The following is a 14695-nucleotide window of genomic DNA, read 5'->3' on the forward strand; positions in this document are numbered from 1 at the left end:
ACCTTCTATGAAAATTGCTTTCCCATTGTCTGTTAATGTACCTTCTGGGTGGCAGAACCACATTCCTTTGTCTAGGGTGGGGTAGCTTCAGTCCTGCCCTGCCTGGCAGACACATTTTTATAACATAATTTCCAATGTGTTTGTTATTTTGAATTTGTTCCCTGTATCCACATCAGACAATAATATCATTGATCAGTATATGTGATGGGGTGTACCAACCCTGCACTGACCCAGCAAGGGTTAACCACTCACTTTGGGCCCAGGAAGCCACACCCTCTCATCCTTGCTGGGTATACTCCAGGTGGAAGCAATATATAAAAGGGAGCAGCTCAGTTCAGTCAGGGCTGGCTGTTGGAGGAGAGTGGATGCATGTTACAGGCTCCTATCAGGAATCCAATTGAGCCCCAGACTATGGAGGTTGGGCACCTGCAGAGCATGAGAGAGATGGAAAGACACTTCCTCTGGAGGAATCAGTGGTAAATAGGAAGCCTGAAGCCAAAACTAGGGCTACTGTTTCCCTGGGGCCCTGGATCAGGACCTGGTGGAGTAGGGCAGGCTGAGGTCCCCCTACCCGTCCCTGTGTCTAACACTAGGCCTCTCTGCCCTGAATACAATGGCAGCTGCATAGACTCTGGCCAGTAGACCTCACTGCCTTGAACACAAGAGCAGCTCCATAGACTCTGGCTGCTAGGCCTCGCTACCCTGAAGGCGAGGAGCCACATTGACTGAAAGGGGGTGTTTTCCCCCTTCTTTCTCCCCTGATGACCTGATATGCTGTAAGAGTATGTTATTAGCTTTTCATTGCTATCTTACATGATACCTTCTAGCCACAGGTTCTGACATTAGTTAGTTGGGGTACATTCAGCTGGTCAGGCAAGTTGAAACTCACTACAAGATACCAATGTGCCCTTTGCCATCTTCCACTGGGATGCTGTTACGGTCACACATGCAAAACACTTAACTACACACAATACCCTCCCCTGCACCCACACCACCTCTACCCCTGACATGTAGAATAAATGTTGACAAAACCCTACTAGAATCGTAGTATCTCAGGCCTGGTCTACACTACAAGTTTATTTTGAATTTAGCAGTGTTAAACTGAATTAATGCTGCACCCATCCACACAACGAAGTCCTTTATTTTGATATAAAGGGCTCTTAATAACGATATCAGTACTCCTCCCCGACAAGGGGAGTAGCACTGAAATCGGTATTGCCATTTCAGGGTTAGTGTGACCGCAATTCGATGGTATTGGCCTCCAGGAGCTATCCCACAGTGCACCATTGTGACCACTCTGGACAGCAATCTGAACTTGGATGCACTGGCCAGGTAGACGGGAAAAGCCCCACGAACTTTTGAATTTCATTTCCTGTTTGCCCAGCATGGAGAGCTGATCAGCACAGATGACCATGCAGTCCCAGAATCAGGGCCGGCGTTTCCATTAGGTGACCCTAGGCAATCACCTAGGGCACCAGGATTCAGGAGGCGGCATTTTGTGCATGCCCCACTCCCATCGTGCCGCCGAAGAAGGACTTTCTGCCGACATGCTGTGGAAAACAGCGGCAGACAATTGAGCAGCTCAATGACTGCCGCTGTCACCTGTGGCATTTCGGTGGAGGGTCCTTCTTCGGTGGCACAATGAGAGTGGAACCGGAAGCTCCCGCATGCCCCGTGGGGAGCGCACAAAATGCCACCCCCCCGAATTCTGCCTAGGGTGCCAGAAACCCTGGCACCGCTCCTGCCTAGAATAAAAAAAGAGCTCCAGCATGGACCGTACAGGAGATACTGATTCTGATCTCTCTATGGGGAGATGAATCTGTTCTATCAGAACTCCGTTGCAATAGACGAAATGCAAAAACATTTGAAAAAAGTTTCCAAGGCTATGATGGACAGAGGCCACAACAGGGACTCGACACATTGCTGCGAGAAACTTAAGGAGCTAAGACAAGCGTACCAGAAAGCCAAAGAATGAAATGGAAGCTCACGGAGGGAGGGGGCGACTGACGACTGTAGCTATCCCACAGTTCCCGCACTCTCTGAAAACCATTTGAATTCTTGGCTGAGCTCCCAAAGCCTGAAGGGTCAAAAACATTGTTGCGGGTGGTTCAGGGTATATGTCGTCAGACCCACCCGCCCCCCATGAAACCAAAGAGGAAAAAAATCATTTCTTGCCTTTTTTCAATGTCACCGTATATCTACTGGATGCTGCTGGTAGACGTGGTGCTGCAGCGCTACACAGCAGCATCCCCTTCCCTTCTGGACGGCAGACAGTGCAGTATGACTGATATTGGTCATCGTCGTCCCGTGAGTGCTCCTAGCTGGCCTCGGTGAGGTCGGCCGGGGGCGCCTGGGCAAAAATGGGAATGACTCCCAGTCATACTCTTCTTTAAGTTTTGTCTCCTGGAGATTCACTCCTGCCTGGAATATCATAGCAGCTGGGAGGCTGCCCTCCCCTCCCCCTTTGATCTCTGCTTGCAGAAGCAATAAAGTCAGTGTTGTTTCTTATTCCTGCATTCTTTATTACTTCATCACACAAATGGGGGGATAACTGCCATGGTAGCCCAGGAGGGGTGTGGGAGGAGGGAAGCAACAGGTGGGAACCCCCTAGACTGGCATGCATCTCATCATGTCTGTGGGATGTATGGGGCTCTGACCCGGAGAGGTCGTTTGCCTCTCTGGTTCTTTAGTAGGCTTGCCTGATATTCTAGGCAGGACTGACTCTCTCTTTAGACAAAACTTAAAGAAGAGAATGACCTGGAGAATCATTTCCATTTTTGTCCATGCGCCCCCCGCTGACCTCACTGAGGCTGGCCAGGAGCACCCATGACAGCAGCAGATGGTACAGTATGACCGGTAACCATCATTGTTAACTTACAAGGCAGTAGACAGTACAGCAGAGCTGGTAACCATCTTTGCTAACTTGCAAAGGCAAGTGAATGCTGCTGTGTAGTACCGCATCTGTTAGCAACATTCAGTAGACATATGGTGACAGTGAAAAAAGGCTGAATGGGCTCCATGGCTGCCGTGCTATGTCCTCTGCCCGGGCAATCCAGGGAAAAGGGCGCGAAATGATTGTTTGCCATGTCTTTCACGGAGGGAGGATTGTCTGACGACATTTACCCAGAATCACCCGCGATACTGTTTTTGCCCCATCATGCATTGGTATCTCAACCCAGAATTCCAATGGGTGGGGGAGACTGCGGGAACTATGGGATAGCGACCCACAGAGCAACGCTCCAGAAATCAACGCTAGCCTCGGTACATGGACGCACACCGCCAAATTAATGTGCTTAGTGTGGCCGCGTGCACTCGACTTTATACAATCTGTTTCCAAAAACCGGTTTCTGTAAAATCAGAATAATCCCATAGTGTAGACATACCCACAGTGAAATAGTATGTATTTTGGTAGGATTTATTTTAAGAGCTAAACAAAGTTATGAGACTTCTATAGACACGTCTCTCTTTTTTTTTTTTTTTAGAGTTGTATGTCTAATCCACTATGCATGGAACTAGAAACATATCCATTATTGTCCATCTGAGTCGCTGGTGAAAGCCTTTGTTGGTTTGACTTGCATATTACAGATTTCAGCAGACTTATCAGAGAATGCTGCACTTGTTTTTAAACACATGCCTTTGGTCTAAACTGGATTCTAGCAGTACCATCATGGAAAATCATAATGGCCCAAATTCATCCTTGATCTAACTTTGACTGTAATGAGTATTTCTAAATAATTTCACCAATTCTGTTTTAGGCACCAGTAGCCCAGCTCAGTTCCTATCATCATGTAGTGATTTTTTTTCCCATCACAAATGTTAGAGGAAAAATTGGGAGTAGGAAGCAGTTATTGTTAAAAGTAGTATGAACTTCTCTGAACATCCTTTTCAGCCAGTGCTGTATTTGATACAAGACAGTGGTTTTCCATCTTTCCCATTTCCATTCCAGGGACCCACACTCATCCATTGGGAACCCCCTCTCATGTTCAGCAGTATTGGAAAAGCAGGGTGGATGCTAACCCCTGATATCTACTCATGACTGAGAACCTAAGAGATCTGACACAAGAATAATTTCTTAAATTTTATTTATTTGGCTGGAATCATGCTCTAAATAACCGCTGGATGCTATAGGGCACCTGAGCTGATCTGTCTCACCATTTGTGAAATTGCCCAGGATTGCTTTCAGTTTTCTCCTACTGATCACAGATTTTAATTTTGAGGGGGGAAATCTTAACTTTCATAAAGGGCACAAAGTGATTGTTACAATTCAAGAGAGTTTGTATAATTTGCCAAAACATGTCACTGTATTTCCCAGCTCTATTCTGTGGAGACTTATGATGTTGAACTGAGCAAAATAGTGCAGCCTCTTTCTCTCTCTAGGCAAGACTTACTTTGAGAGCTTATTTTTAGGCACTGTGGCAGATGATGAGAGATTTGGAGGCCAGGGTAGTAGCCTTATGGAGCAATCTAGTGAAGGGTAATTTGAGTGTAAGGGGCAACATGGAAGAGAGCACAGATCATTGTGTGAGAAAGTAACATATGGGCAGATAAGACATAGGCCTTATCTCCAGTGCCACTTTACAGCAATTCAGCTTTTGTGCTCAGGGGTGTGAAAAAAAACACACCCCTGAGTGCTGCAAGTTCCGCTGCTGTAAAGTGGCAGTGTAGACAGGTGGGTCACAACCCTTGGGGGGTTGGGGGGAAGTGGTCTGTTTCCCTCCATCCTATCCTACATATTTTCCAGTATCTGCAGCATCTCCTCTTGGCTGTCGCATAGTTAACATAAACTCCCAATCTTCCATGTGATTTAGGCCTAAAACCCAGGGACTGTCTTGGCCTCCTTTTCTATTGCTCCTCACACCAGACAATATTTAACTCTTTCTTCTTCTTCCTCTGTGGCAGTGTCTCTAAAACTTTTCAGGCTGGAGACTTCTGATTTGAAGTTTAAAGAAATGCAACTTGTCCATACATTTTTATTCTTATAGTAAATGTACTGGTGGTGATAATAAGATGTGTGTTTGTTTTTTCCAGAGGTTGACAGAGACTACTTGACCTTCAAGGGTAAGCTTGTGCAGGCAGTGAGATTTTTCTTTGCTTTAAATTATAATAAATTTTTCAACATATCTAGACCTCTGATTGCCTTTTGTGACCACCTCCCCGCAAAGGTTGTGACCAGCTGAGAAATACTGCTCTGCACCATCTAAGATTTAGCCTCTTTGTTCTGTGTACAGGGCAAGAAATCTCACTCAGGCCCTTCTTATCTCCTGTCTTGATTACTGTAAATGCCTGCCCAATTGCACACTGTTCCACTCAGCCCCATACAAAATTATGTTAGTTTGATATCTTCTTTGCAGATGATTCTTAGCCCATAAATCCTGTGTTTAAATCATTCCATTAGCTCCTTTCATTTCATGGCGTCATTCATTCTGCTTGTCCTTCCCTTTATGGCCCTTTAGAACTGTGCCTCTCTCTACTTAGCTGCTCTCTTTCCTGTATCCTTCCTCTTTCTCCTCCTTCACTGCTGCTGTGATACTAGGTCTTATGTGCCTGTATGTCAGTTTCTCACACAACAATCTGTGCCTTCTTCCATGTTGCCCCTTATACTCAAATTACCCTTCACTGATTTGCTCCATAAGGCTACTACCTTGGCCTCCAAATCTCTCCTCATCTGCCACAGTGCCTAAAAATAAGCTCTTAAAATAAGTCTTTCCTATATATACACATATACCATGGTGATGATGAGTGTGTAGATCTATGTAATTAGTAGGGAAAAATGCTAGTTTCAAGTCTTGAACTTGCACAGAGCTATGGATTTTAATTTGAACATTTTGTACAAGACTTTCAGTCCACTTTCACATCTTTCAAACTGGAAATCAGCCTATATTTCTTCATTAAGATCCCAGATTAACTTGAAGGGCAGGTCTTTCATTTTCTCATTAAAAACCTTGTTGAACTTTTCACTTTGTGCCACAGTCATTATGTTCTTCCAGTCTCCAACAGTTCCTGAGATGGAAGGAGGAGAAGGAGAAGTCGTGCTTAGATGCTCTGCTGCTCCCTGGACTTTTTATTATAAACTGAATAAAGCTTGTGCAGCAGGTAAGAAGCTGTGAATGCTGCTAGTTGGGAACAGTTCCTTTTCACTTCATTCCTACCTCATCTCCCCAGAGTGTAGCTCTCTAGGTCTTTGGGGATTTGAAGGTACATTTCCAGATCGGGGGGGAGGAGGGGCCTGAAATATAGCACAGACACCAGTTTTTAAACTTAGAATTATGTGTGCTGTCCACCATACTGTTCTTGTTCCTCTGATTCCTTCTGGTAGAAGCTTTTGATCATGTGACTTGCACGTTACGGAAGTCCGGAGCCTTAACTGAAAACGCTGTCCCTCTGATCAACCATGCTATTGGTGAAAATTGATTTTGTTTTTTGTAGAATCTAGTGGGGTCCCTGTAGAAAATGTTAATGGGCCAATGACTTGACAGCAATAGCAGAAATTTGACCCAATATTTCTAGACAGTGTCACCAATTCTGTTGTAGGCACCAGTAGCTTTATACAACTCAGTTACTATCTTGTACCGATTTCTTCTGGCACAAATGGTAGAGGGGAAATTGGGAACAGGAAGGTGTTATTGTTAAAAGAAATATTAATTTCTCTGAACATCCTTTTCAGATAATGCTGTACTTAACACTTGGCAGTGGTTTTCCACTTTTCCATACTGTGACACCTGTTTCCATTCCAGGGCCCTACTCCCTTCTAGGTAAGATCACCTCCTATTTAGCAATATCAGAAGAACAGAGTCATCACAAGCCTGTAACATCTATTCACAATCCCACATTGAGAACCTCCAAGATAAAGGATACAACATGATAAAAACTCAACTCCTCCTTTCAGGCATGAGAATCGTTTCTTAGATTTTAATTGGATTATTTCCTGCTCTGCATTATCCCTGAAAGCTGTAGTGCATTTGAACTGATTTGTCTCACCATTTATGAAGCTGCACAGAAGCAGTAGACTTTCATTTTCTCCTAGTGTTCACAGATTTTAAGAAAACAACAAGGAGTCCAGTAGCACCTTAAAGACTAACAGATTTATTTGGGCATAAGCTTTCATGGGTAAAAAACCCACTTCTTCAGATGCATGGAGTGGAAATTACAGATACAGGCATTGTTATACAGACACATGAAGAGAAGGGAGTTACCAGTGTTGACAGGGCCATTACAATCAGGGTGGGTGTAGTTCACTCCCAATAACTGACAGTCCCCCAACCTGAAGCAAATACACACCAGCAACTACACACCACTCTACAGAAACACTAACCCAGGAACCAAACCCTATAACAAACCCTGTTGCCTAATCTGTCCTCATATCTACTCTAGCAACACCATCAGAGGACCCAACCACATCAGGCACACCATCAGGGGCTCATTCACCTGCACATCTACTAATGTGATATATGCCATCACGTGCCAGCAATGCCCCTCTGCCATGTACATTGGCCAAACCGGACAGTCCCTATGTAAAAAAATAAATGGACACATATTGGACATCAGGAATGATAACATACAAAAGCCAGTAGGTGAACACTTCAATCTCCCTGGCCATTCTATAACAGATTTAAAAGTCACTATTCTTGAACAAAAAAAACTTCAGAAACAGACTTCAAAGAGAAACAGCAGAACTAAAATTTATTTGCAAATTTAACACCATTAATTTGGGCTTGAATAGGGACTGGGAGTGGCTAGCTCACTACAAAGGCAACTTTTCCTCTCATAGAATTGACACCTTCTCATCAATTATTGGGAGTGAACCACACACACCCTGATTGTATTGGCCCTGTCAACACTGGTTCTCCACTTGGGAGGTAACTCCCTTCTCTTCATGTGTCAGTATAACAATGTCTGCATCTGTAACTTTCACACCATGCATCTGAAGAAGTGGGTTTTTTACCCGTGAAAGCTTATGCCCAAATAAATCTGTTAGTCTTTAAGGTGCCACCGGATTCCTTGTTGTTTTTGTGGATGCAGAGTAACACAGCTACCCCCTGATACTTGACAGATTTTAAGGTTTGTGGGTTTTTTGGGGGGATGGGGGGTTGAGCTAAACTTTTATAGATGGTATGAAGTGAATTTTTCAGTTTTTTGAAATGTTGACTTTTTTCTTCATTCAAACTTTACTATTTGTTGTCCCTGATCTGCTCTGCAAACAAACACTTATGTGTTGCACCAAGCAAAACAATGCATCTTTTTTCCCCTGCCTTTGTGAGTGGGGCTTTGTTTCCCAAACGTTAATGCCACAAAGCCAATCGTTACCTAGGGACAGAAAGTTTTGTCTGTCATTGGAAGTCTTAGCCAGCTAGCTTCAACACATCTTGTGCCGGGATCTGCAGTTACAAGCATTTAATTCAAGTGGCTGCTTCCGCCTTACCTCTGCGAAGAAAATTGTCTCTGCCTTTCTCCAAGATACATGTCTTGTCCTCGTAGTTTGACCTGGGATCAGATTTCATGTTATCGAATACAGCCTTCTCCACAACAACATTCAACTCCTTTTCAGTCAGCTGTTTTCCTAAGAAGTCACAAATTTTCAGCACAGCACTTCTGAGATCCTGAAATGAGCATTATTTCAATTTAACAATTTCCAAAATTAGAAAAGCAAAAGAGCCAAATTAAAAAAGAGAGAGAGAGAGAGAGAGAGAGAGAGAATGAATAGAGGATAATAGGATATTTCAATAAGGGTGGGAAACTGAACGTGGAATGAAAGGTGCTCCTCTTATCACACTGTTCATAGGCAAGATTTTTATTCACTGTCACTGGCTACAGCAACATCAAATCCTGACAGGTGAGTAGCAAGAACAGTTCTCTTCTTTGGGTAACCCTTCCTCATGGCCTACCAAGAGAGAACAAGCTCATTTCTGGGTGTGAGAATACTATTGCTAACATATGTGATAAAGCCTGACAATTTTCTGAGCAAAGAGTCTGTCTCATAGCTGTGGTTTGGAAGTAGAAGGATACATCTCAGGAGTTGGACCTCTAAAAGGGAAGGGCCTTTCCTTGCTTTGTTAATCAGTCTTGATGCTATTCTCAATGTGCTCCCTGCCAGTGTCAGCACATCTCTCCCTATTTAGCTAAAGGTGTACTCATCTAAGCTTTGTTTCACTTTAAATATAAAGCATGGTTTTATATATATTATATTTATATATTATTAATATATTTATTATATTATATATAATATAATGGTTTTAAATTGATTTAGTTCAACCAACATATCCCCTGGGTGGCCCTCTTAAAGCAGTGTAAACCTGACTTCTGCTGATCTAACTGAAGTTGATAAGGAATCAAACGTAGCTGAGCTGGTGGAAAAATGAAACACTAATTTCTAAAAAATTCAAACTGCTGAAATTGTTCCCATTTTAGAATCTTTGAAGTGGATCGTTTTGTGTTTTTAAAAGTTTTTTTAATAGATAGCTTTAAAAGAGTTATTGAAATATTTTAGTTTTTGAAAACTGGGTTTTCAGTACATGGAAAGCTTCAATTAAAAGTTGCATAAAAACATGTTTCTCAAAAAAATTAAGAGGAGACCTAAATTTTTTTTTTACAAAATACTTCATTTTGAAGAAAACGCATTCTGATCAAAACAGTTTGAGATGCTGTAAAATGTAGCAAATACTCTCCTTTCCCTTAAAGATGCCACCTGGGACAGGTTATGTAGCTGCTTTTTTGCTGTGCAGACAAGGAATGGAAATAAAGCAAGTTAACTACTCCAACGGTTGTCACATTCATCATATTTTCTTCACTAGGAAGTAGATTAGACTGCCTGGACTGCCTCCAGAGGTATTATATATGCAGTGTTGTTGTAGATGGATCAGTTCCAGCAGGATAGTAAAGAGACAAGAGGGTGAGGTACAATCTTTTATTGGACCATCTTCTGGTGGGGAGAAAGAGAGGGAGACATGCTCTTGAGCTACACAGCTGTTTCTCTCACCAACAGAAATTGAGCCAATAAAGGATATTATCTCACACACCCACTTTGTCTTATCATAGGTATCAGGTTGTCACACAGACTCCACTGGGAAGGTCAGAATCAATTTGCCCTTTCTTCTTTCCTGCACTCTTGCAGTATTCCATACTCACTGATTGCCTTGTAGTGCTCACTGAGCACTGCAAGCATGTGTAGGGGCAAAATCCCTAGGCCAGTCATCTACTGAGAGAAAATTCTAGAATTCCTTTTCTTTTCTCCATTTTCAGCTTTCACATCATATTACACTTCTGTGGTGGTGGTGTGAATAAACTTGTTCATTATTAGAGCTTTTCAAAAAAATTCTATTGAATGGTTTTGTTATTTAAAAAGGAATTATTAGAATTGCCTTTAATTGCTGTCATGTGTGGTTTGTTATTTTATAATTAAAGAAAAACAGAATGTTTTAGGGTTTCAGCAGTGTGTGTGTGTGGGGGGGGGACGACAATAGTTTTGAAGAGAAATTTTGATAAAATATTTTATTTTTTGCCTTCCACATTTGGGTGGGGGTGGGGGTGGGGGACTCTTTTCCCAAACAGCTCTACTCATTATTTCAGCAGATGTTCCTTATTTTACTATTATATAATATAGCATATATTTCACTGTATGTTAAATGCAGACAATATGCAGCCCAAGAGACTATGGGTGGAATTTTCAAAAGTGACTACATGAGAGACACCTAACTCCTATTGAAAGTCAATGGGAGTTCTGCCGCCAACTCAGAAACCTCCCATTTTTCAGTTGGGTGCTTTGGAAAAATTTCACCCTATGGTCCTGATTCTGCTGCCCTGACATGGAGAAGTATTTTTTTCAAGGAGTGTCAGTGAAATCCTTGACGAGTCAGAGTGTGAGCAAGGTGGCAGAATCAGACTGGTTTACTGGATGAGTGAAATGAGGCATTAGGCCTGGCCTACACTTAAGTTAGGTCAACGTCACTAAGATGCTCAGGGAACCATAGTGTGGGGACAGAGAGGGATATACCAGAGAGGTGGGAGTGGGGGGCGCAAAGCACACTGGCATGGATGGGTGGGAATGGAGCTGAGGCACACCGAGCCTCTGGCATTACTGAGTGAGTGGGGGTTGCAGAGAGTCCCTGACAAAGAGGATAGAAGAATGGGACACTGGGAGCCGGGGAGAAGGAACGGATGCAAGGCAGCCTTGGCCCACAGATACAAAGTTTGTGCCGCTTTAGTGTTTAGATATAATGATATCAACAGGCCTCACCTTCTTCAGCTCCTCATAAGTAAGGAAGAGAATATTGTAATCAGCTCTGTGGGTGTACCAGCCTCTGACATGATCAAACCACGAACTAGCAAGTACTTACAAGGGGGAAAAATAATCAAATGTTAATGATCTCTAAGAGCAAAATAGTTCTATTATCAACACTTTAGCACCCTAATACTGTCACAAGCAGGGCTGAGAATGACTGTTCAAGTCCCTCCTTTAAAGACTAGTAGAAACTTCAACAGGAAAGACTGAGGAAATTGTCTCTCCCCAGAAGACCCCGTAACCCAGTGGTGAGGACGTGTGTGAAATCAGGAATTTCAACCAGGGTATCCCACATCCTCTAAGTGCTCTAACCCCTGCGTGATAGAGTAAAAGAGGGGAACCACCTTTCTTGGTTGTGGTGTCATGTGGGTCCGGACATGGTAGATGGTCTTTAAGGTGGCCTCTGAGCATACCTAGTGAATAGGGTTCCATGGGCAAGATAGACAGGGGACCACCTACTTTGTGAAGCTTATCACATGAGCAAAGAACCAAGCTGCTCAGATGTGTCAGGACTGAGATAGCTGTGCACATGCCAGTGGTAGAAATGGAGATTCCTAGGGGACTTTGCCAGGGGAAACTTAGGCATCAAGGGAATTTAGGCACCTACAGAGTTAGATGGCAGCTGAATGGGGCTTGTGAGAATCTAAATTTTGTGTTTAGGCCCCTAAAGTGGCAGTTGGACACCAAAGACCCCCTTGTGGCTTACATCTGACTTGGGTTTTACAGACAGTCAGCTACATAGCTAACAAGTTGTGCTTTTACCTTTAGACTTCACTGGCCTCATACAATAGTACTTTACCCAGTATTTTTACTTTAATGCTTTGGATCGGCAACCTTTGGCACGTGGCCCGCCAGGGTAAGCCCGTGGCAGGCCAGGCTGGTTTGTTTACCTGCTGTGTCTGCAGGTTTGGCCGATCGCAGCTCCCACTGGCCATAGTTCACTGCTCCAGGCCAATGGGGGCTGCAGGAAGTGGTGGCCAGCATGTCCCTCAGCCTAGTGGGAGCTGCGATCTGCTGAACCTGTGGATGTAGCAGGTAAAAAAAAACCAGCCCGGCCCACTAGGGGGCTTACCCTGCTGGGCCACATGCCAGAGGTTGCCAATCCCTGAACTGGATAGTTTACTTTTGGATAATAATTTCTATTATATTTTTATGAGCTGCCTAGAATTAAATGCCACTGTGTTATCCAATATCCTGTGTCCTTTGTGGCAACCTGGCTTAAAGTCCAAAGCTAGGATCTTCATGTTTTCTTCAGCTCTCCAGTGTAGCAAACTGGAGAGTCTGCAGCAACTTCAGCAAAAAAATGGAAGTTTTTTTTAATTGAATTAAATATAAACTATTCCTGGTTTTATTAACAAACAAGTTATTTTACTATGAATTTAAATTGTCACTGCACCACAGGCTGCATTAGAGAGAACACTGCATTGTAAGAAATAGTTAAGCGACAATTCAAGAGCTGGACAGGTGACAGCTGAGTCTTTTTGGCTTTTGGGAGGGTGTGGGTGGTGGTTTGGGATTGTGGACTAAGCACAGTAGTTGGATATTTCTGCTAAAGTGATCAGCATCTTACTACTTCTGTTTTCTCTGGACAGTGTTTATTAGCATCTGCTCATCTCAGTTATTTCAGCACTTAATTGTCAGAGTGAATACCTAATTGAGATAAATTAAATCAGGCAACGTGTACTTTATTGGTGCTTCGTGTGTGACTACACAGCTCCTCTGGATTAATTTACGCACCGAATGTGTATAGTGAGCTGTGGATCCTACTGCAGTCACTGCAGCCTTAGAACCGCCTCTCCCCCCAGCCCCACGCCCATCTAAGGGGGAGACTTCTGACCAGCACCACATTCTGTATAATTTACGGACATGGATACTTTATTCAGGCTGTGCTCAGTGAACAGGGTTTGGCCTTTTAGCTGTAAATGAAACCTTACCTTTCCCAGATAAAAACCTCTCCATTAAAATATTAAAATCTGGTACTTTCTCAAATATGAATGCATGCTTGCTAAAATGAAAATAGGAAACCGCAACATCCTTAGGGTTTCTGGCTACATAAATAACCTGCAAAATAAAAAAAAAGACTGGCAATCTCAGCCACGTTAACGGGATACCATTAACCTTCACTGAGACTAAGGACAAGCAGGAGAGGTCAGATATTACCATGAGAGTTAGCTCAGTGGGACACCCCCCCCCCTCTCTGCCTCTGCCTTGTGGCACATTCCACTGCCCCATCTTTGGCAAGAAGTCTCCTTATGTATAAACGTGCAGGAGACATGAAACATCCCCTGCATGGAGAATGTAACAGCTTATACTTACATACACCACAAAACCATTAACTTACAATGTGCATGGAATATGCAGTATTGTTAGAGCTGTGTTGGTCCCAGGATATTAGAGAGACAGCAGGGTGAAGTAATAAAGCTTAGAAGCTTGTCTCTGTCACACCAACAGAAGTTGGTTCAATAAAAGATATTACTTCACTCACATTGTCTCTAATATACATTGAAAACATGCAGACTGCAATGATCATCACCCCCACTTTTGGGTGAACAGTCATGGAATGGAGGAAGCAGCTTGGCCCAGAGGCCAAGCACAGCAGTTCCATGAAAAATGGGATCTCTACTGAATCTGGACACTGAAGTCCTGAGGTTGCACTGGAACTTGTTTCTCCTGCCCCCCACCCCCCGCCACTTTGCTGGGGTCTAGGGAGATGGAATGGGGCCTTGGAGGAACGTGAGCCCCTATCCCTCAAGGAAGGTTGCTTTTGGAAGGGTTCTTGGAGAGAGGCAGACAACCCAGCCCTGAGAATTTGGACTGATTTATTAGAGAAAGCAATGACTATTCTTGGTTAATTTTAATTACTTTGTAAAAATAGCATCACCTACTTTTGCTCCTTTGTTTCTCAGATCTCTTGGAGTTAAATAGTAAGGCAGGTGAGTGGAAAAGAGACGCGGTGATGGACGGCTGCCATAATCCATTTTATTGAAATTGTACTCTAGCCACGGAACTCTGTCAATTGTTTCAGTTTTTGCTGTTCCATCCCGGTGGCCTTCATAATAAATCAAGCTCAAAATATTTTGCATCCACACAGTTCCTGGGAAAGGAAATAACCTTATTTGAAACTGATTTGATGACTTTTTTTTAAATTAGAGCAAGAATATGACACACACAATATCTTCAAAGCCACACTGGTTTTACATTATTAAAGAAAGTATGAATACTTGCAACAATTGAAGGTTAAAGATAATACTCTGTCTTACTCTAGAGAATTCATAAGTGCAGCAGGGAATTGTTAATTTTTGTACATTTTACTACTGTATATATGTGATGGTCAGTAACTAAATTTTCAAATATCTTTATCTAATATATTCAGATATCCACTCAGTGTAAATTCATCACTGTGTTTCTGTGTTGATCATG

At 43.1% G+C, this 14695-nt stretch overlaps 1 protein-coding gene across 5 annotated transcripts in view; it reads right to left on the reverse strand.

Moving 5' to 3' along the window:
- LOC120401057 (amine sulfotransferase-like) overlaps positions 1-14695 on the reverse strand; it is a 37067-nt gene that overhangs the window by 11690 nt on the left and 10682 nt on the right. For 2 of the 5 annotated variants that reach the window (XM_039530614.1, XM_039530615.1), the window contains exons 3-7: positions 14161-14369; positions 13210-13336; positions 11231-11325; positions 8420-8597; positions 3474-6000 (exon numbers count right to left, since the gene is read on the reverse strand). In XM_039530614.1, the coding sequence (XP_039386548.1) occupies positions 5876-6000; positions 8420-8597; positions 11231-11325; positions 13210-13336; positions 14161-14369 (734 nt within the window). In that variant the 3' untranslated portion in view covers positions 3474-5875. Of the gene's footprint in view, positions 1-3473; positions 6001-6024; positions 6227-8419; positions 8598-11230; positions 11326-13209; positions 13337-14160; positions 14370-14695 lie in introns of those variants that run through there. The other 3 variants (XM_039530613.1, XM_039530616.1, XM_039530617.1) reach the window with 3 other exon arrangements.

This window comes from Mauremys reevesii, linkage group 3, assembly GCF_016161935.1.
Source record: "Mauremys reevesii isolate NIE-2019 linkage group 3, ASM1616193v1, whole genome shotgun sequence".
NCBI classification, from domain to species: Eukaryota; Metazoa; Chordata; order Testudines; family Geoemydidae; genus Mauremys; species Mauremys reevesii.